General features: G+C 52.6%; 5 protein-coding genes and 3 pseudogenes across 5 annotated transcripts; 4 read left to right on the top strand and 4 right to left on the bottom strand.

Annotated features, from left to right (window-relative positions):
- Positions 1-340: 340 nt before the first annotated feature.
- SAPIO_CDS4814 lies at positions 341-1,168 on the top strand (annotated as a pseudogene; the record flags this gene model as incomplete).
- A 631-nt stretch (positions 1,169-1,799) lies between these two features.
- SAPIO_CDS4813 lies at positions 1,800-3,542 on the bottom strand (annotated as a pseudogene; the record flags this gene model as incomplete).
- Positions 3,543-4,762: 1,220 nt separating this feature from the next.
- On the bottom strand, positions 4,763-6,590 carry SAPIO_CDS4812 (Uncharacterized protein; the record flags this gene model as incomplete). The annotated part of the gene is made up of 4 exons (XM_016787275.1): positions 4,763-5,285; positions 5,411-5,612; positions 5,686-5,992; positions 6,081-6,590. 4 exons carry the CDS (start codon positions 6,588-6,590, stop codon positions 4,763-4,765), a joined length of 1,542 nt encoding a protein of 513 aa, XP_016643154.1.
- A 1,329-nt stretch (positions 6,591-7,919) lies between these two features.
- SAPIO_CDS4811 (Arylsulfatase) lies at positions 7,920-9,671 on the top strand (the record flags this gene model as incomplete). Its single annotated transcript, XM_016787274.1, has 2 exons — positions 7,920-8,272; positions 8,366-9,671. 2 exons carry the CDS (start codon positions 7,920-7,922, stop codon positions 9,669-9,671), a joined length of 1,659 nt encoding a protein of 552 aa, XP_016643153.1.
- Positions 9,672-10,154: 483 nt separating this feature from the next.
- Positions 10,155-13,022, bottom strand: SAPIO_CDS4810 (uncharacterized protein; the record flags this gene model as incomplete). Its single annotated transcript, XM_016787273.1, has 6 exons — positions 10,155-10,356; positions 10,446-10,529; positions 10,662-11,114; positions 11,208-11,522; positions 11,642-12,048; positions 12,141-13,022. The coding sequence occupies 6 exons, from the start codon at positions 13,020-13,022 to the stop codon at positions 10,155-10,157; spliced, it is 2,343 nt and encodes a 780-aa protein (XP_016643152.1).
- A 1,044-nt stretch (positions 13,023-14,066) lies between these two features.
- On the top strand, positions 14,067-16,838 carry SAPIO_CDS4809 (putative beta-glucosidase M; the record flags this gene model as incomplete). The annotated part of the gene is made up of 5 exons (XM_016787272.1): positions 14,067-14,217; positions 14,313-14,708; positions 14,818-15,693; positions 15,769-15,963; positions 16,048-16,838. 5 exons carry the CDS (start codon positions 14,067-14,069, stop codon positions 16,836-16,838), a joined length of 2,409 nt encoding a protein of 802 aa, XP_016643151.1.
- A 790-nt stretch (positions 16,839-17,628) lies between these two features.
- SAPIO_CDS4808 lies at positions 17,629-18,225 on the bottom strand (annotated as a pseudogene; the record flags this gene model as incomplete).
- Positions 18,226-18,686: 461 nt separating this feature from the next.
- On the top strand, positions 18,687-19,085 carry SAPIO_CDS4807 (uncharacterized protein; the record flags this gene model as incomplete). Its single annotated transcript, XM_016787271.1, has 2 exons — positions 18,687-18,998; positions 19,053-19,085. The coding sequence occupies 2 exons, from the start codon at positions 18,687-18,689 to the stop codon at positions 19,083-19,085; spliced, it is 345 nt and encodes a 114-aa protein (XP_016643150.1).
- Between the last annotated feature and the right edge of the window lie 1,711 nt (positions 19,086-20,796).

The raw sequence follows: 20,796 nt of genomic DNA, 5'->3' as shown, positions 1-20,796 counted from the left end.
TCCTGCAGGTCTGGCAGAATCTTCGTAGGATTGATAAAAGCGTCGTACTGGAATAAATGGTTATCTGTGTGACTTCTCCTCATCTCGTCATCGCGGAGCTAAAAACTCGTCGAACAGGGGGTAGAGAATAACGGCGTCCATCATTCGTCAGGCTCAAGACAAGCCAATCCTTAATCGTCGGACGGGAGGGGTTCTTTCGCCCTTACCCTAATCGAGCTTCGCTTCCGTCCTCAAAATGTTGGGTAGCTCCTCACCCAGACATCGAGACATCGTGTCCCTATCGAAGGCCACCGTACTCTCCCTCACAAACGATTAAGCAAAGCGAACACTCGCCGTCACGATGGCATCGCAAGAGACGAGGCCGCATGTCGTCGTCATCACCGGCGCAGCCGGCGGCATAGGGAGAGAGACTGTACGAGCCTTCATCAGGGACGGAAGCAAAGAGTTTATTCTGTGCGACTGGAAACAAGAATCACTGGACGAATTCATATTGTCCTTGAAGGAGACAGGCCCGGGATTGTCATTTACAGCAGTGGCCGGCGACATTTCCGCCCAAGATACTGTTCCCCGAATACAGGCAGCGCTAGGAGGACGAAAGATTGGCGCCCTCGCCCACACAGCCGGCGTTTCGCCCTTCGTCGAAACGAAGGCCGACCGTATATGGGACATCAATTTCAACGCAACCAGACGTCTCGCCGACGGCCTCCTCCCAGATATGGCCCCGGGCAGCGCAACCGTCTTAGTTGCGTCGAACGCTGGCAATATGAAGACCGACATGGACCAGCTGCTAAAGGCCTACATGGATGGGGCCGATCCAAAGCAATTATTCGAATCGATTCAGAGTCCCGTGGATGCGTACAGCTTGTCGAAACGCGGCGTGCAGCTTTACGCGCTGAAGATGGCGGCCAAGTTCGGAAGGGCCGGGAACTGCAGGATCGTTTCGTTGTCACCGGGTATCACGGATACGCCTCTGATCAGAGTCAACGAGGAGATACCATCACACCCCGTTATGGATCACATGCTGGAGGTTTCGGCCCTACGGAGGTTGGGTCGACCGGAGGAGATTGCGAGTGTGATATCGTTCCTAGCTAGCCCGGCAGCGAGCTTTGTGACAGGCACAGATATCCTTGTCGATGGCGGCACTACTGCTGGCTTCGAAACTTCTTAGCGTCCATAGTCCTTGGGCATCGGGCAGCTGAGTTGATATCAGTGAAGGGGTGTCATCGGACACCTCATGAGTCTAGGACTTTTCTTCTCTTTTTTCACATCGGCCAGGAATAATATATTTACGGTTTATTTACGTATGTACCTGCATCATCCAAATTCGTAAGAAATTCGCCGTAGGGCGCAAAGCGAAACTCCCTCCGCGCCCTCAACACACAGAACCAAAATTGCCAAAAACTAGAAAAATATGCCTGGGTGCTGCATACTCCTTCCAAGTAAGCCTAGAAAGTTATAAGAATGTTAAGGCTGTTAATCCTTCCTACTTAATGATAAATGCACAACTGGAATGGAATATTATTCCTAAAGCTTTAAGAGATGCTAATTATGGCGGTATTAGACTGGACATACGTCACTGACATGAGTGGCAGCTACTTTGACAATTAAATATCCCGGACTCTGAAAAGCCTATCGGCAACCGGGTGGCCTCGATTGGGTCGAAGTTCGCCCCATAATCCCGCAGCCCCCTTCTCCCTTCCTCCAAAGACTGCAAAGGCGATTCTCCAACCGGCTGGCGTATCCCCATCATCATTCTCGTTCATTGGATTTGAGAAAGCCTCCGGCAGATCTTTAATAGCTTAACGACCAAACATATCCACGTTTCGGCTATTAATCAGATCGATCCCCGCCTGCCTATACGTATCCTCTTCCACGAAAGAGGTGGCATTGCCTTCGTACACATAAACACGAGGCGCGATCTCTCCGCAGCATCCCTTGCCCACCTTGTACGCAGGCCACCTCGGCACCTTGAGGCCAACAGTCTTGGCCACGCTCCTACGACCCTTCCAAGAATTGGGATCTCCGCTATGAACGAAAGCAATCCAGTCTCCGTTCATGAGCCTAGCAAGATCCTTGTAGGACTCGCTTAGCCCATCGAAGACGAGCTGCGGTGGGTTGTAGTCGTTGTAGCCGTAGCCGTCGAGATTCAGAAAGACGAAAGCCACTTCCATGAAATGCGTAGCACCCATCCAAGGGCGCTCCTCGCCCATATTGGCTGGAACAGCATTGAAACGGTAGCAGTACGCCTTCAGACCTCTCGACGCCCACGCCTCACAGGTCATGCGGCGGTGGGCGACGAACGTAGCGTCTCCAAAATACGTGATTACACGACGCCAGGCATCTCCGTATTTAGCGGGGAAGACTGTGTCGAGAGGTAGGTGGTCGAGAACTTGGTCGGGAGCATCTTGAGAGTAAATTTCCACGACCTGATTGGCAAAATCCTGGGGGTATCCCTTTTTCTGAACGAGGAACGACCTGAAATCCTCGGTGGTGTTGAGGCCCTTGGTCCCAAAAGAGGTTCCTTCCTCTGAGTTCGCGCCCACAATGATGGGGACCTTGACGAAGCTCCCGTCGGCGATTTGCTCCGAGGTGTGGCGGGCAAATATATCGCCGTCCATCTGGGGCACCCATTGCATGAGGCCGAGAGTGGTGTTGAGGAACAGGGCGTCCAGATCGTCGTATGGCAAGACGCGGAGACACTCGAGGGGCTCCTCGGCGGTGCCGCATCCCGCCGCCGCAGCGAGCTTGTCAAATCTCTTCTGATTGCCCTCGGTGTCGCTGTCGTTGGTATGATATATGGGATTACCGCTTTGCATCACAGCATACCTAAAAAGCCCGTCGTCCCGTCCGTTGTAGGCCGTGAGATGCAGGCCCACAGAGATAGCCCCGGCACTCTCGCCAAAGATGGTGACCTTATTCGGATCACCTCCGAAAGCGGCAATATTCTCCTGGATCCAATGGAGTGCCAGCCGCTGGTCCCTCAGGCCGAAGTTGGAGTGGCCCGTCTTAGAGACCTCCTTGGAGGTGAGAAAGCCGAAGGCATTGAGGCGATAGTTGATGCTGATGCCGATGATTGGCTGTCCCATGGCCACCGAGTGTTCAACCATGAAGGACATGTTGAAGCGTGGGTTGCCGGTAGACCCTTGGGTGAATCCTCCACCGTGGATCCATACGGCCACAGGGAGAGGGGCTTTCTCATCTAGGCCGGCGGGACGCCATATATTGAGGTAGAGGCAGTCTTCGGAGTAGTTGGCGACGAAGCCCTGCGGATAGGCCGAGCATTCTGCGGAGTAGTCTAGGGCCGAGCGCTCCCCGTCCCAGGTCGAATTCAAGGGTACGGGATTTCGGAAACGAAGGCTTCCAACTGGGGGCTGGGCAAAGGCGACGCCGAGGAAGAAGTCTTGGTCGTACTCGGGAGAATAGCGACCAACATATGTGCCGTTCTGAACAGTGACTTTAGGGGTTGCTTTCTGGGCCGAGGCACTCGCGAGGGGGGAGGCCAAGGCGACTGCGAGTAGCAGCCGCGTCAGGGATGACAACATCGTATAAGACAGACGAAAATTGATGGCTTGATTGAACGAAGCGAAGGAAAGCTAGAGAGGAAGGGGAGCTTGCCCATCTCTGTCTCTGGCAAACGGGAAGGAGTTCCCCCTAGCCGAAGGGTTTAATATATATTGCATCCGCGATCATCCCAACTGCGTGGAATCTTGGATTGACTTGCCGTGCGGGGGATCCTCTAGAACTGGGGATGTGGTATCACTAGTTTGCTTGGGTTAGTGCTTCCAGACTACCACGACGCAATTTCCGTCACGGTCATGATGTCGACGTTGATTCTTCACGCTTCGAGGTGTCATGGGGATAAACGGAACAAAGGCCCATCCACATCTGGGAATCTGGGAGGACGCGTTCTGCAAGTAGTGCATGGTGTCATTTGTTTCCCCATGGGGGAGCTGCACTATGGCAATACCCACAAGACCAACCGGGGCCTTTCCCGAATGTAACATTGGGGCCAATTTCATGGCGACAGGCACGAGGTGCAGAGGAAGGTAGTTGAGGAAATCGCCAAAGCGCCAAGTATTGAGCCACCAACAGCGGTGGGTGACCACTGACCACTGATGAGGCCGGTCTTGTGGGTCTGACCGAGACCCGCATTACACGGACTTTGACGGCCGTCCATCCGTCCCGGGGATTGGCCGAGTTAGCTGAGTTCACTGTCACATTGGTCAATTGTCTGAGCGCGTGTCAAAGAAGCTCTGCCGAGCTCACAGCGGGCGGACAAGTGGAGACCAGAGTGCGGGGAAGCTGCTTCTTCCCCAGAGCTCATAAATGAGAAATGACGGGGTCTCATGCGGTGGGCAAGACAAGGACATGGACTTGGAGACCGCAGGGGACCAAAACAAAGCTTCAGTGCGTAGCCGAGGGAATGTAGGAATGTTGCTTGAGCATCCCACGCGGTGCGAGAGGACCAATCCGTCACTCTCTCCAGGTTAGGCAAGGCGCCAGATGAAGATGAATCACACGGAATATCCTTGCAAGCTTAGGTGGGTGTATCTTTGCCTCGGCTTACTATTGAGCTGAGAGCAGTATCGTCGGATGGTAAAAGTGTGGTGTGGTGCAATTGATAATTCATCGATGATTTATATCAGACTAATAGTGACGACGCAGGCGAATACATGGTATTATTCCACTACTAATTAGGGCCCGAGACTTGTGGGTTCCTCCTCGACAGAGTTCAAGCCACCCTCCAGTCAGCCTTCACGCCTCATGCCTGCTCTTCATGAGTAACATGTAGCCCTTTCTCCTCAGCTTCATATCTCTCAATGTGCCTGTTGCTCCTCGTCTTCTTGAAATCCTTGATAGCCACGCCCTCGAGGAACAACTCGTCAATCTCCTCCAAAGTCTTGCCACTGCACTCGGGGATACAGAACCAAGAGAAAATCACAGCGAGGAAGGCAGTGGAGCCGAAGATGAAACCGACCTTAGACCCCAGGTTGGCATAAGGGGCGTTAAGGAGATACGGGATGCTGAACGAGATAGCAAACTGGATGACGATGTTGAAGACGGATCCGAGGGCATAGGTGAGATCTCGAAGGCGGGTCGTGGGGATCTCGGCGGCGACAACATGTGAGAGAGGAGCCCAGCCGAGCTGGAAGCCCACGCCGAACACGGTGACCATGGAGGTGATAGCCTTCTTGATGTGCATGTTGGGATCCGAGACGGTGCCGAGACCTCCCATTGTGAACAGGGCGCCGCACTGAATGACGGCACCGCTAACCATGAGAGGCCTATGGGGTCGAGTTAGTGATCGGTATACCTCAACGGATCCGCAAGTATCTTGAAGATTGAGTGTGCATGGGATGGGGTGGCAAAGGGAAGATCAGGACGATGTGTGTTGCTAGTTTATACTTACACTCGACCAGTCCGATCAGTAAGACCTTGGGTGATAAAGACCATGACGATATTGATTGCAGTGTTAATAGACGTCATCGCGAATGGGTTGATTGTGTTCAAGCTCTTGATGAAGACGGTGCCGTAAACGGAACTGAAGTTCTGGCCGGTAAGCTGAAGGAATACATTGACACCAATGACGATTAAAGTACGTCGAAGGTTGGCTGTGATATTCCGTCGTTAGCACACAAATTTGTTCGGCAGTTTCTTCCACTATTAATATGTAAAAAAACGTACTGCCCTGGAACTGCTCCATGAAGCGGCCCCTGTCGACAGTGACGTCGATCGTGCTTTTAATCTCCTTAAGCTCATCTTCAATCTCCTCCTGCGAAAATGCTCCCTGCCTAAGAAGGGTGAGAGACTTCATCGCATCATCAGGTCGTTCGTTCATGAGGAGCCATCGGGGCGACTCTGGGAGGAACCAGACTCCACAGCCGAGGATTGAAGGTATGATGAAAAAGAGTCCGAGGGGGATGCGGAAGGCCGCGTCGCTTTTGATGTTGGAGGTTCCTTGGCAGATAAGTGCCATAATTAGTTGACCAAACTATTATTGTCCCCTTGTTAGAGATTCCTCATTTCGGTTGCATTGTACGATAATCCTACGAAACCATTGCATACGAGAACAAACTTACAAGGAGCCCGGATTGATAGGTTCCGACGACAAAACCTCGAACTCGCGCAGGCACCAGTTCTGATTGCAGCACAGGTACAAGCGCCAGCTCCATGCCGATATAAATGTAGGCAATGATCCGACCAACCAACATCTGGGCCTTGTGTTGCGAGGTGACGAGAATGATAGCAGCAATGAGGGCCCAGCCGCACATGATTAGCATGCACCTCCGACGGCCCCATTTTCGACTGATGAGGTTACCGGAGACGAGACCGACGGCGAATCCAATGTAGTTGAGACTGTTAAGGAGCGACAGGAAATACGGCTCGATGATATACTTTCCCTTCGCGCTATCCCAGACGCCGAATTTCCGCTCAAAGGCCGTCATGGCTTGAGTCCCGGAGAAGGCGCCCTGGTCCATGCCGAAGTTGAGCTGGGAGAGGGCGATGAGAGTAACCGAGTAGATGAGGCGGCCATTGAAACATTTCATGAAGGGCCGTTGGGACCCAGAGGGGCCGCCTTGTTGGCTCATGGTAGCAAGTTTTGAGATCTCGATGAAGCAGACTGATGCTAATGGGAAGGGGGAGAATTGGAAGGAAACAAATGGCGAAGCGAAGCCGACTGATTGATGGTGGAGGGCTGTCGGTAGCACAATCAAGGAGGATGTCGAGAAAATTTTTAAAGTTTGGAAGAAGGCCCTTCTCTTTTATCAACACACGCTCCGATCCTCTCGAGATGTTCCTGTCGTCGAACCCCTCCAGATGAAAGTTACAGCCCACCCTGAGCTCTCGGCCGGGCATACCCGTATATGGGACTAACACCCGAATCTTTCATGCGGAGAACTCCACGTGAGATGCCTCGCAGGTGATGCGATTTCTTTCTTTTTTTCCTTTCGCTCGCTCTTTCCCCAGTCGTCTGCTGGCCAATGGTCTGGGGTTGACAGCCACAGACCCAGGATCTTGGTAATAGTGCTTACGAAGTAAGTGCTAATGCAAGTCGGGGAATGTGAATGGGGAGGTGTGGAGAATATCACACCAGAAAATGACAGAAAATGAGATCCGATGTATCAATTTTGGGGGTGATGGCGGTGGGGAATGAGGAAGCTGACCAGGGGTTGGCCGGGGATGAACGGCCGAAAGATCTCAAGCTAAGTTGCTGTGGCCCCAATGGGATTGGACCTGATTAAACGAAGCAAACACCGTTATGGAGAACTCCGTAGAGTAGAACTTTTCTGGGTAAAGCATCAAATGGAATCGCACTTTACTAGTCTAGTGAAGGGACGGAGACCGGTAGTTCAGCCCCGGCTTAGACAACGCCCACGCACCACGCACCACGCACCACGCACAAAGTCTCGCCACCCTCGACGGACCCGAACGTTGTAGTTTGATTGAATACATAAGATCGATGCACAACTACGAAGCAAAAGCACAGCAAAGGTCCACTTTTACCCTTTAGCCCACGCAGTCATCTCCACTAGTTATCTCACCACGCTGTTGAGCTCTTACCCTAGGGTGCAATGAGGTTATTTTCGTCCGTGGTTCCCCGTCCTTTTCTCCAAATCTTTGGCGACACCCCAATCAACCCCACATGCGTGCGCTTTTAGCATCTCCAAACTTTCAATCATCTATCCTGCCTCTCCGATGGCGCGCGGATGCCCCGGTGCTCTGTGTGGCTTCGTTTAAATAGGTGTTCCTCCCCAACTTCCCTGCAAGTCTGAGGTCGCCTGTGCTTTCATCTCCCCAACTGCCACTCTTTCTCCTCACCCATCCAATCAACATCAACTGCTCCGCACCTTTGCCTGCTTTCCCAATCAAGAACACACTCATTTCCCACAACGGAAGCAAGCATTCCCGTAATGCCAATGGCGTCCAAAAGGCCCAACTTCCTCATCATCGTCGCCGATGACCTGGGATACAGCGACATCGGGCCCTTTGGATCCGAGATCCCCACGCCGGCCCTCGACCGCCTAGCGAAAGAAGGTGCGAGGCTGACCAACTTCCACACCGCGTCGGCGTGTTCGCCCACGCGCTCCATGCTCTTTTCCGGCACGGACAACCACATTGCTGGGCTCGGCCAGATGGTGGAGCATATGGCTTCGAGGGACATCATATATAAGGACAAGCCTGGGTACGAAGGCTACTTGAACTTTCGAGTTGCTGCCATGTCGGAGATTATGCAGGATGCAGGCTACCACACTATCATGTCTGGAAAATGGTAAGAAGGATTTATTCCTCGTTGCCCTCCACACCCACCTTATCGTTGTTGTGTTTCCGCCAATAAACCTTGCTGACGAAAGAAACTATTAAGGCATTTGGGGCTGACGAAAGAAACATCCCCGCACGCGCGTGGCTTCGACGATTCATTCGTCTTTCTTTCTGGCTGCGGAAACCACTACAACTATGAGCCCCAACTCGATAACCCTTCCCATGCCATCTTCACGCCTATGAACGCAGGCAAATTTTGGATGAAGGACGACACCTTCCTCGATCGCACCAAGGACATACCCCAGGACTTTTATTCTACCAGCTCGTTCACAGATAAGTTAATAGACTATATCTCTCAAAACGACTTTTCCAAAAAGCCCTTCTTCGCCTACCTCGCCTTCACAGCCCCCCACTGGCCCCTACAGGCTCCGCGCGAAGTTATCGACAAATACCGTGGCTGGTATGATGATGGTCCCGGTGCCCTGCGTTCTAAGCGTCTCCAGCGGCTCGTCCATATGGGAATCATTCCCAAGGATGTGGAACCAGCGCCTGTGACTGTGGAACAATGGAAGACGATGAGCGAGATGGAGCGCGCCGAGTCTGCGCGCAAGATGGAGGTCTTCGCTGCCATGGTTGACCTTATCGACCAGCACATTGGCCGCGTCATTGACACCCTTGAAGCCAAAGGCGAGCTCGACAATACCTTTATCCTCTTTATGAGTGACAACGGAGCTGAGGGTGCTATGCTGGAAGCCATCCCACTCATGGGCGGTGCTAGCAGTGTAACGCAAATTATCAACAAGTACTACGATAATAGCCTTGATAATATGGGGGCTCCCAATTCATACATCTGGTACGGCCCCGAGTGGGCATGTGCCTCGATGGCGCCCTCGAGGGGCTTCAAGACGTGGATCACTGAGGGCGGCATCAGGTGTCCCTGTGTCGTGCGCTACCCTCCCATCTGCAAGCCTGGCACTGTGACCAACTCGTTCGCCACGGTGATGGACATTCTACCCACTGTAGCTGACCTCGCCGGCATTGCGCTGCCTCGTCCAGGGGAACCCTTCCGCGGAAGAAACGTCGTTCCTGTGCGGGGCTCGACGTGGAAGCCCCATCTTAATGGGACGGCGCCGAGTTTCCACAACGAAGAGGAAGAGATTACAGGCTGGGAGCTCTTTGGGCTTCGGGCGATTAGGAAAGGGCCATGGAAGGCTATATATATGACGGCACCGAGAGGCAAGGACAGGTGGGAGCTGTACCACGTGGAGAAGGACCCTGGTGAGCTTCACGATTTGGCAGAGATGGAGCCTAAAAAGCTACAAGAGATGGTGCAGCACTGGGAAACGTACTATGCCGAGACGGGCATGTTTGACCCAGGGCATGATTTCCCCATGGTGAAGTATGGTTAGGAGTGAGTGCTTTCTACATCTTGTGCACGAACTTTGTCGATAGAGAAATCCTTTGTAAAGGAGAAGTTGCCGCTAGCCCTGAAGACTGCTGCTGCTGTATAAATACATTGTTCCTCGATGGACCACCTGCTGTCGCCTCTACCTCTTCCTCTTTCCCTCAAATACATCTCCTACCCTTACTCCCCCTTTTAATACAAGCACCTTTCGCGCAGCCCCTAGGTATATTCCTGTACTAGATTTTATGGGCAATCACTAAACACTACCACGGACGACCCTGAGGCGGGTCGGTCCTGGGATAACAGGCAGGGCCCCGAAATGCCAGATAACACCTGTAAAATGGCTATCCTAGATTATTGGATGTATAAGCTGCAGAAGATTGAAGTGGAGTCTCCTGTCTAGAGTTTAGGCGTTATAGCTAACGAATGTACTGAAATAACTAGAGGAACATTCGCCTCTTCTTGACAGACGATGAAAAGTAAGTTATTAGGAGACGTCAAGGGAGAACGATGCTGAGGAGAGGAAGGATTGAAGGATGAGATGAACTGAGAGACGCGAGCGCAAGACATTGCCGCTGTTCACAACCGCATAATCGGTGATTGCCCTTATTTGGTCGGCGGCAATTGGCCTGGGGGACGAGACGGTATAGCTCTCCTCTCCTGACAAGCGAAGGCAAGAATTCAGGTTTCTAGATATTAGTTTCCAAAATAGCAAGCCCCTAACTACAGTTGGGGTCGTGGGGTCTGCGTGGGAAGTATTTGGTACCAGGCTGCGTACCCTATGCCCTTTACTGCTGGTGCCGACGAAAAATGGTAGCAGAATCCGTACGATTGGACGGTACGAGCAGCAAGCAAATTCTCTCTTTAACAAGGAATAGATTAGCATTATAGTATATTCTGGGCTTGGTTATTAGCAGCACCCGATTTTTGCTTTCCAATACTTCGAATTTGTCAACTCCCAAAGTGATGGACGCTCCCTTCACTCCTCTCATACCTCTCACAAACCACATCCAGCAACCTTTCCAGAACCCCTTTCATCCGACTCAAATCGCGCGCCCCCACACTCCACTTCTCCAACGTCGCGACGGACAACTTGACCAAATCCCACCAATTCGCCGGCGGCCGCACCTCGCCGTCCTTAATGACGACGGCAAGGATGAGCATGGCCGAGCGAAAGGACGTGCGACAGATGAACCACGTGCCGCCGTGGCGGTGGTGATGCACCCCCCACCGGATGATCTCGGTGCACAGGGACACCTCTTGCTGCGCGATGTTGATGACTTGAGGTGTTGGGGGCCGGTCGGCGGGGTGGTGGAGGTAGTAGTAAAGGAGGGGTCTAGAGATGCATTCGCGCCAATCTCGGAAGCGACCCTGGAGGTAGAAGGCAAGTTCGTTGGAGGGGTGTTTTATGGCGTCGAATTTGAGGGAGGACGGGAGGTGAGAGTACCTATCGACGCGATTTCAAATGGTTTAGCTGCCTTAAGAACGCTTAGGGGGAGAGAGAGAGAGAACGCCGTGCGGGACATAGTTTATATCATACCATAGGGAGATCTGCTTTTCGGACTCGTAGAATTGCCGCACCAACAGGCTGATGTGCTTCATCCAGTACTCTTCTCCTGGGCCGTAGAAAAGCGATATAATGCCGTCTATTGTCCGCCTAAGGGAGATTTCGGCAAGGTAAAAGTACCAGCTTCGTTCTTCCTCGGCACGCTCTAGGATGTCGACTCGTCGTGAGGATCCTATTCCCTCGTCATTTTGGGATAGGGTTAGGGATGCCGGAGGGGAGGGCAGGGCGTCTGGGTAGTCAAATCCCATAGGGATGTTGGGTTTTAGGCCCAGTTCGGGAGCGAGTTCACTACAGGGTCATGTTAACAAAAGAAGAAAAGAAAAGAAAAAAGGGAGACAGCGACTTTTAGAGACAACATAAAAAAAATATATATATATAAAAAAGAAAAAAAAAAGAAAAGTACACACCTCTCTGCCTTGAATACAGACCAAAACAAACGCTGTACAAGGTGGTGGTGGCCGGTCGGCCTCGGCGTAGCCACAGAACCAGCCACATCCACACTCGTAGCATCACGACTCAGCTGGAAGATGTGCAAGCAAGCGGCGGCCCGCTGCAGATACATCCAGGCTTGGACGGGGCGTAGTCGGTATTTTTCGTATATGCAGGCGAAGAAGAGGCACTGCATGTCCACCAGAGATGTCTCCAACAGACCCATACGCTTTTTGGCACCGAGATAGTACGCCTCCGCTGCGGGGCCATACTCTATGCTTCTAGACACGTTGGAGAAGTCGGAGTCGGGCCCACTAGGCGTGAGTTCTGTGTCCATAGGCGGGGTCCATGGTTGGGTATAGCAGGCCAATGCGCAGGCGAGCAGCTACAAGGCAAGGCAAGTACAAGGGTTAGAGAGATTGGAGACTGTGGGGGAAGAGGGGACAAGAGAGGACAAGAGGGGGAACAAGAGCGTACGACAAGACAAGTCGGGCCATCCCAACCTAGGCCATTCTCGGCTGCGGCCTTTGCGTAAGCCAGAAGCTCCTCGGGCTCGAGGATGGGGTTTCTGGGGTGCACGTGAGCTAGAAACTTATGGCACAGGGGCACCAGCGCCTCTTCCTGCACGGCCGGCTTGAGATAGACTCCATCGCCTACGGATATTGGTTGCAGACCAAAACTGGGTGTCTGAGGCAGCGGAGATGTGTGGTTTATGTCAACAGAATCCTGTGGTGAAAGGACAAATGAGTGAATCTGGGCATCTCTGTCGGAGATGATGCCTTCAAACATGGGCCACCGGAGGAGGGATTCGCATTTCGTCGCGGTATAGCACAGGCTGTAGGAAGGGAGTGAGGCTTGGTTTGGGAGCTGGGAGGTAATTGTATCAGAGTCGGACGCAGCAGCCGGCGTAGCATGCGCCTGAGGGGACTGGCTTAGAGTAGCAGCAGCCGTAGTAGCAGCTGGGGGAGTAGCAGTAGCAGTAGCAGTAGCAACAGAGCCAGCGGTGGCTAGCTGACTCGATGTAGCTTGCAGCAAACTCTTGAGCTCGTCGAACCTCTTCAAAATCTCCTCGTGTCGATACGTGGACTCATCCTGCACACTGGCATCCTCGTCTGGGTCGACGTAGACGCACTTGGCGTTGTGGTACCTACAAAACCCACACACGGGCTTGACGGTGTCGCATTTGGTTTTGCGCAACCTGCAGAACTGGCATGCAGCCACCGCCCTTTTCCTCCGTGTAAACGAGGCGCTGGTAAGTTTGGCTCGCTTTGCTGGGCGCTGCTCGACCTGGGGGTTGTCGGCGTCGGGGTCTGGTTCGCCGTTGTGAATTGGAAGTGCTCCACTTTCGTCACTCCCCATTTTTTTTTCTTTTTTCTTTTTTCACCAAGAAAATAAATAAATAAAAAGGCAAAACAATTGCTTCATCCGAAATAGAGGGTCACGTGCTGGTGGATCTCGGGCCAAAAAGTAACGGGGCGAAAAAAATAAAAAGTCCGGGGAAAGCAGACATGGAATGAGTGAGATAAGAGAAGTTGGGATGCGGGGATGAACGGACGAAAAGGACACCATCAAATAGAAAAAAAAAAAAAAATTTAGAAAGAAAAAAGGGGGAGGAAGAGTGTAAACTTCTCCGTCGCCCCACGCCCGACCCCGCCCCCAAATTATTATACCTCAGTACTTCATAGAATGCCTGGTAATGGGGAACCGTTGAAAGTGAAGCCTTTCCTCACCCGGTGTAGGCTCTGTCCAGTCTGGGTCTAAATTAGGTTCGCCTGATTCCCCACCTCGGCAGTGCGTTTTCACTGTCCCTTGATGATTTTTTTATAGTTTATGTGGTGCTAGCTGTTGTTAGACACAGACGATGCGATGACCCCAGCTTTCCGGGTCTGGGGTCTGGGGTCCGGGGTTGGGTCCGGGGTAGTACGTAGTTTACCAGGGAAATCTTCGCAGCTTTTGTCAAATCCGTACCTTATTGGATCGTTGCATCTGCCAAGAAGCTCGATTGCGGGGGTTGGACTTAGTTGTCGCTGGGCATCCGATCCTCGGGAAGCCCGCGCGAACTCAGCAGATGCTAGAGGCGGGGAGTAACGGCCGAAGGAAATCATTGTTTTTCGTCCGTGCTGTATGGTGGAACCCCCCCCCCCCCCCCCCCCCCGCTGCAGAAGATGCTCAGCTAGATCAGTGATCTCCGTGTTAGGACGGTAGCTACCTCGTGCGCTTGTTACGGAGCTCAGATTCAGCTCCACAGAAGCTTAAGAGATCTCCACGAAGCCACCTCTGCCAACGATTATGTATATAAATCCAAGATGACCGCCGCAAAGCTCTGCGCCTTCAGTCTTCACCGACCGCACAGAACGCCCAAGGCTCCTCTCGTAGCCTTTACATCTAACAACGTTAGGAACCATGGTCGCGCCACCCTCCATCCAATCGTTGGCTTCTGCTCTCCTGCCTGTGCTAGCAGCCGCCACTGCCGTGCACCCTCATCAACCCCGTCAAGCCATCATCACGGAAGATGCCTTTTTCTACGGCCAATCGCCACCTGTCTACCCAACCCGTAAGTATTCTTCAAAGGACTGAATATCCACCTGACACCCCTCGCGCGCGCACAAAACTGGGTTATGATGATAACCATGAAAACTTCTCTAATAGCCGAAACCTCGGGCCTTGGAGATTGGGCTGCCGCCTACGAAAAAGCCCACGCCCTCGTGTCTCAAATGACGCTTGAGGAAAAAGCAAACCTCACAGTTGGATATCCCCCTCCCAACCGATGCTCCGGCGTCACCGGCTCCGCCATGCGCGTCGGGTTCCCCGGATTCTGCACTACGGGAGCGGGCAACGGCATCCGACAGACGGATTTCGTGAACGGGTGGCCGGCGGCCATTAGTATCGGGGCGAGCTTCAACAAGAACCTCACATACTTGAGGGCTGTGCAGATGGGCGGCGAGTTTAGGGCCAAGGGGTCGAGCCTTGCGGGCGGTCCTGTTGTTGGACCCCTCGGCAGGATGGAGAGGCATGGGAGGAATTGGGAGTCGTTCAGCAATGATCGTAAGTTGGTTTCATGGGGGGCGCCGGGAGGGGGGAGGGGGGGCGGGGGGGGAGAACCTATTGAAAATGATATGGGAGAGATGCTAATAATGCCTTCCCGCGCACCTAGCCTACCTCGCTGGAGAAATGGCAGCCCTTACTGTCCGCGGTATCCAAGAGCAGGGCGTACAAGCCATGACGAAGCACTTTATTGGCTACGAACAGCAAAGCCACAGATTGGCCGCAAACAACATCAGCGCCGTATCTTCCAATATAGATGACCGTACCATGCACGAAATCTACCTGTGGCCCTTTGCTTCGGCCGTCCACGCTGGAACCGCGTCTGTCATGTGTTCCTACAACAAGCTGAACAACTCGGGCTCCTGTCAGAACAGCAAGGCCCTCAACGGGATCCTCAAGGGCGAGCTCGGCTTCCAGGGCTGGGTGATTTCGGATTGGGGCGCGCAGGATTCCGGCGTCGCCAGCGCCATGGCGGGGTTAGATGTTGCCATGCCCTCATCCAAATACTGGGGAGCGAAAGGGGAGATCCTTGCCGAGGCCGTCAGGAATGGTTCCGTGTCCGCCGAGAGGATTACCGATATGGCTACTCGGATTGTCGCTGGCTGGTATCATCTCGGCCAGGACCAAGGGTATCCGGAGCTCGGTGTCGGAATGCCCATCTCGTTCACAGAGCCCCGAGAGATCGTGTACGCGCGGGACCCCAAGTCCAAGCCCGTGCTTCTCTCGGGAGCCATCGAGTCTAACGTGCTCGTCAAAAACATCAACAACGCGTTGCCTCTCAAGAAACCCAAACTTTTGTCCATATTCGGATACGACGCCCCCGCACCTGCTGCTCAGAACACTCCTTTCCAACGACCCGAGTTCATCAAAAACAACGGATGGATCTGGGGAGCCACGGGCGTCAACATTTCGTCATACAATGATATTCTCTATGGAAGGGAAAGCCTTCCCGGAATTTCCTTGGGAGGAACTCTAATCACAGGAGGTTAGCCTTTTATCAACGTTATGCCCTTTCCTTACGAATAAGATACTGACCTCTGCCTTCTTTTTCTCTGTTTAGGGGGGAGCGGCGCGACGGCCCCGGCCTACATCTCCTCCCCTTTTGAGGCCATTGCCCAACAGGCCTATGAAGACGACACCTCTCTGTTCTGGGACTTCCAATCCATCAAGCCGGCCGTGAATTCTGGTTCGGACGCGTGCCTCGTCTTCATCAACGCGTACGCCGGAGAAGGCGTTGACAGGCCCTATCTTCATGGTAAGATTAAAGCCAGAAAAAAAGAGCCCACGGAAGCTCCATCTATGTACCGTAATAGTCGCTCTAACTAGAGGGTAATTCCAGACGATTACTCCGACGCACTTGTGAAGAATGTTGCTGCGAACTGCTCCAATACCATTGTCACAATCCACAACGCTGGCGTGCGCCTCATCGACCAATGGATCGACAACCCCAACGTCACCGCCGTCATCTTCGGCCATCTCCCCGGCCAGGACAGCGGCCGGGGTCTCGCCCAGATCCTGTACGGCAAGGTCTCACCATCGGGAAAGCTCCCTTATACAGTGGCCAAGAACGAGAGCGACTACGCAGCGCCCAACCCAGATCTAGGAGAAGGACAGTACGAGATGTATCCCCAGAGTGACTTCTCCGAGGGCCTCTTCTACGATTACCGCCATTTTGACAAGGAGGGACTCAAGCCTAGGTTCGAATTCGGTTTCGGTCTCTCGTATACCACATTTGCATATAGCGATCTGTCCATCGAGTCAATCACCCAGGATGCACCCCGTTTCCCCCCCAAGATGCCCATCAAGCAAGGTGGAAACCCAGCCTTGTGGGAACCTCTCGTCAAGGTCACCGCCACAGTTCACAATACGGGCCCAGTCGAAGGTGCCGAGGCAGCTCAGCTCTACGTTGGGGTTCCCGGGCATGACTCACCCGTTCGACAGCTTCGAGGCTTTGAAAAGGCGACCATTCCTGTTGGCGGGAAGGTGACTATGGAGTTTGTCTTGACGAGGAGGGATCTGTCGGCTTGGAATGTTGAGGCGCAGGATTGGGAGCTAAGGAAAGGAAAGTATAAGATTTACGTTGGCGGCAGCAGCAGGGATCTTCCCTTGGATGGAGTGGTTCGGTTTTAGGGAGTGATCGGATACAAACAGACGCTCATTTTGAAGCAGATCTGTGTACAACCTGGCTATCAAGACGTGGAAAGTTAAAAGCGTCAAAACTTTTGGTCTCCATGTCCAACGCATACCGCTCACCCAATCTCCCGGAATGACTCCCTGGGGAGGACCCTTGGTTAAGTCGGTTGTGACAGATTTCAATGATAATATTGAACTATTATCGTATACTTCGTATTAGTTCAATCTATTAAACTATAAATATAGGAGGACATTGTAGATCACAGCTGCCAGGTCGTAGCGGAAGCGCACGACCCCACGGCGACAAGTAGATAAATTGCTTACCGAGATGATTATTCCTACTTCCTCTACATACACACAGCACACAATGCTGCGGGACACTCGGCACGGGAGGCACCCCACTCTCTCATAAGCGCGTAGACATAGAGCGTGTGATTCATGCTTTAAGAAAAAGGTGAGGTTTTTGACCGTCAGTATCCTTTAGAGGCCCTGTTTAATTTTATCGCCGATATCCTGGTATAATACTTTTACAAACGTCAATGCCCTGTCCTTGTGCTCTTCCTTTTGTAACTCTCTACCCTATTAAAGAGTTACGCTCGGCATGTAATTGGAGGAGGAGGATACGAGCAGTCCCGATGGAGTAAATGGGGTCAATCTTTGTAAGGATGCGCCGGAAGAAGTCCTCTAACGTATATGGCAACTCGTCCACACGCTTCTGAAGGTGCTCGAAAGTCTCATTAGAGCGAATGTCGCGCCGTAACCCCCTGACAACAAGATATACCCACAACTACACCCCATGGGCTCTCTCGGAAATCTGGTCTATGATGTTCCAGCACCGGCGGTCTCGCTGTGCTGCGCTTTGGAAAGCGCTCGTCAAGGAGAGTTCGCTGTCAACATATGACCAGATGTCCTCCTTAGTGAACTCCTCGACGATAAGCATAACGTTGGGATCGTGAAAGGCCGTCTTAAAGGCGTTCCAACGTCGACTTGATGCACAGATCTTGATTCCTGGAAGGGATTCGAGCTGTCGGATGATTTGAATGATATTTTCTTCCTCTCCGTGATACTCGTCAAGCCCGTCGATGAAGAAGCACAATCGTATATTGGTCATGTCCAAGTTGGAGACTCTCATGAAGGCTTGGAGCAACTCCTGCACCGTCCATGGCTCTGAGACACAACCTTCACGCCCGGGAAAGAGAATCGGCACAAAGGCCAAGTCCGTTCGGACGATCTGGTAAAGGAGACTTTGCAACAGAGCTTTGATGCTTTTTTGCATCTCACTCCCTTGATTCCAGAAGAAGAAACTAGCTGTGACTAGCTTGGCACCGCCATCCCAAAGGGACAGAAGCTTATGTGTTTCTGGGTGGCCGCAGAGGTATTTCATGATGGTGGACTTGCCGCTCCCTACGAGGCCCGTAACCCAGTAGGTGCCGCCACCGAACTCGAGCCATTTTTGAAGGATCAAATGATAAAATTATATAATCCCCGAAGTTCCCCAAGCCCATCGATCCAGTGCCCCAGAACCTTCTCCGCCATCGAGAAGAGCTCGGGGGAAGGCTGGATACTAGTACAGCGGCAAATCAATGCAAACGGAGGAGCTATAGTCTTTGTCGATGACTTCAACGCTTGGGTTACAGGGCCTACAGCATAGAGCAACCGGGAAGGCATAGAAGCAATCATCGATAGCGCCCGAGGATGGGAAAAGAGGAGTGGAGCGACTTTCGAAGCAGATAAGACGGCAATCATCCACTTTACTCGTAAGAAGTGTAAGACGGACTCCCAGCCATTTATAATCAAGGACATACAGTCCACCCCAAGGAGCATGTCAAGGTCCTCGGAGTAATCATGGATGCCAGACTAAAATACAAGGAGCATCCAGCAAGAGCAGCCTCTAAAGGGTTAGAGGCAGCACTAGAGCCAAAGCGACTCAAAGGACTATCACCAGCCATAGGCCTCTGCATGACTGTTGACGAATGCATCGACGCCTACACTGCTTTGTCCGACAAGGTTTTCGAGAAGAAGAAGAGCCACCGAGTGGATATTAAGGGCAAGCTTCATGCCGATTTGATACTGCCGAGCTGGAACGAGCCATCAAGCAGATCATCTTGTCCCAGGGCCTTGACGAAGATGCGCTGCTCAAAGAGGCCGATGCGTCTTGTAAGTGTGGGTTACTCTGTCTATCCCATTACAACAAGCGTGCTAACTGATCAGCTTCATCTGTGCAACAAGCAAAGAGACTGGTGATACTGTCTGTCTAATGAGTTACCATTCCCCCAGCGTCGACGATACCGACCTTCTCAACTCGACCAAAATATGGCAGGCATGCCGCGCCACGTCTGCCACAACGACATTCTTTGACCCAATTGGACACTATAATGAGGAATCTTGTTGACGGCGCATTAGGAGTGAATAACCCTGTCGACACTTTATGGAGCCGGGCGCAGGACGTATGGGGCGATCAGCTTCAGGCAAAGCTGAGGTGACTCGTGTCGATCGGAACGGGCGCACCCAGTCTAAAACCTGTGCATGACGATGTCCTCGGAATCTGGGCGACTCTGCAAACGCTTGCGACAGAGACGGAAAAGACGGCACGGCGGTTCACCGCGACAAGTCAATCCTCGATGCCGAAGGACGTTATTACCGTTTCAATGTCGATCACGGGCTGGAGGAGATCGCACTCGAGGAGTCGAAGAAGAAGAAGGAAATTGCGGCGGCAACACGGCGATATGTTGAGACTCAGAGCGTGTTCATGCAAATGAGAGCGTGTGCAAACAACCTCGCAAATCGAGAATATCAGTAGCCATTCTTTACTTGTCCTAGCAATCTCTACTAGCTTACTTTTTAATATCAATATCCAGATCATGATCCTTACCGAGCTGTGTTTACTCTGTGGGGTGTGCCTGCCTCAGACAACTTTGTCGATCGACCGACAAACACCGCTAAGCTTGAGAACAGCCTCCTCCCATGTCCTGACTCACGCCAGGTCCGACGCATATTTGTCTTATAAGGACTCGGTGGCATCGGGAAGACACAGCTTGCTGTCACTTTGCCCGACGTTGTAAGGCCACGTTCAGTTCGGTCTTCTGGCTAGACGGCAGATCTGAAGACCGCTTGAAACAGAGTCTTGCTGGCTGTGCTAGGAGGATTCCCCAGGGTCAGATTCCAGACAGGAGCAGACAGGGTGTCTTTACAAGCGAAGATGAACGTTTCAACAACCAGTTTTCACACGGAAACAAATTCCGAATTAGTCCAGATATAGACCGTATTATCTGACTTCTGCGCCGCCGTCAACCGCCCCGTCGCGACCAAGCAGTATATCACCGCCGAAGCGTTACTCTACGCCATGGCTTTGGTAATGTACAACTGCTCGACATACGCTTCGAGCCCGGGTCGATCGACGAAGTGACGTGTCTCGGCCTGTTGGCCTTCTCTTGCAGCGTCTTTATGCACAGGAGGACTATGGACGCATCCTTTGCGCACTTGACGCGCGAGTTCCGGGCTTGTCTTCAGAGTTCGACGATTGTGCAGCAAATACTGCCTCAGTAGTTGGTCTGGCTCCTTGTTATCGGAGCAGTGTCTGTCTTCGGCGTGGCAGATGATGATTAGTGGCTTAAGCCGCTGTTGCAAGATACACAGCAGAAGTGTGGGATCGAGTCGTGGGGGAAGGCAGAGGAACTCATGAGATCTCTGCTGTGGATTGGTCTGGTGCATGATACTACAGGAGGAAGAGTCTTCAACACTCTAGGCGTTTTCTGAGAATATAACTAATAGAAACGTATTGGTATGAGAGACTCCCTGACCTCCGGACCTGTCTGCAGGTTCAAAGCGTATCCACTGGCCTACCTTGGAGGAGGTACATAAAATAGCCGGATAGTCGAGCAGATTCGTCAAACACGACATACGGAGTAGCTCGCTGGCATTTTCTAGACCTGCCGCTCTATTTCGGCAAAGCCCG

The sequence above is a fragment of the Scedosporium apiospermum genome (assembly GCF_000732125.1).
Source record: "Scedosporium apiospermum strain IHEM 14462 chromosome Unknown SEQ_SAPIO_0094, whole genome shotgun sequence".
NCBI classification, from domain to species: Eukaryota; Fungi; Ascomycota; class Sordariomycetes; order Microascales; family Microascaceae; genus Scedosporium; species Scedosporium apiospermum.
Note: the sequence above shows the minus strand (reverse complement) of the source record. Positions and strands in the feature narration are given on the sequence as shown.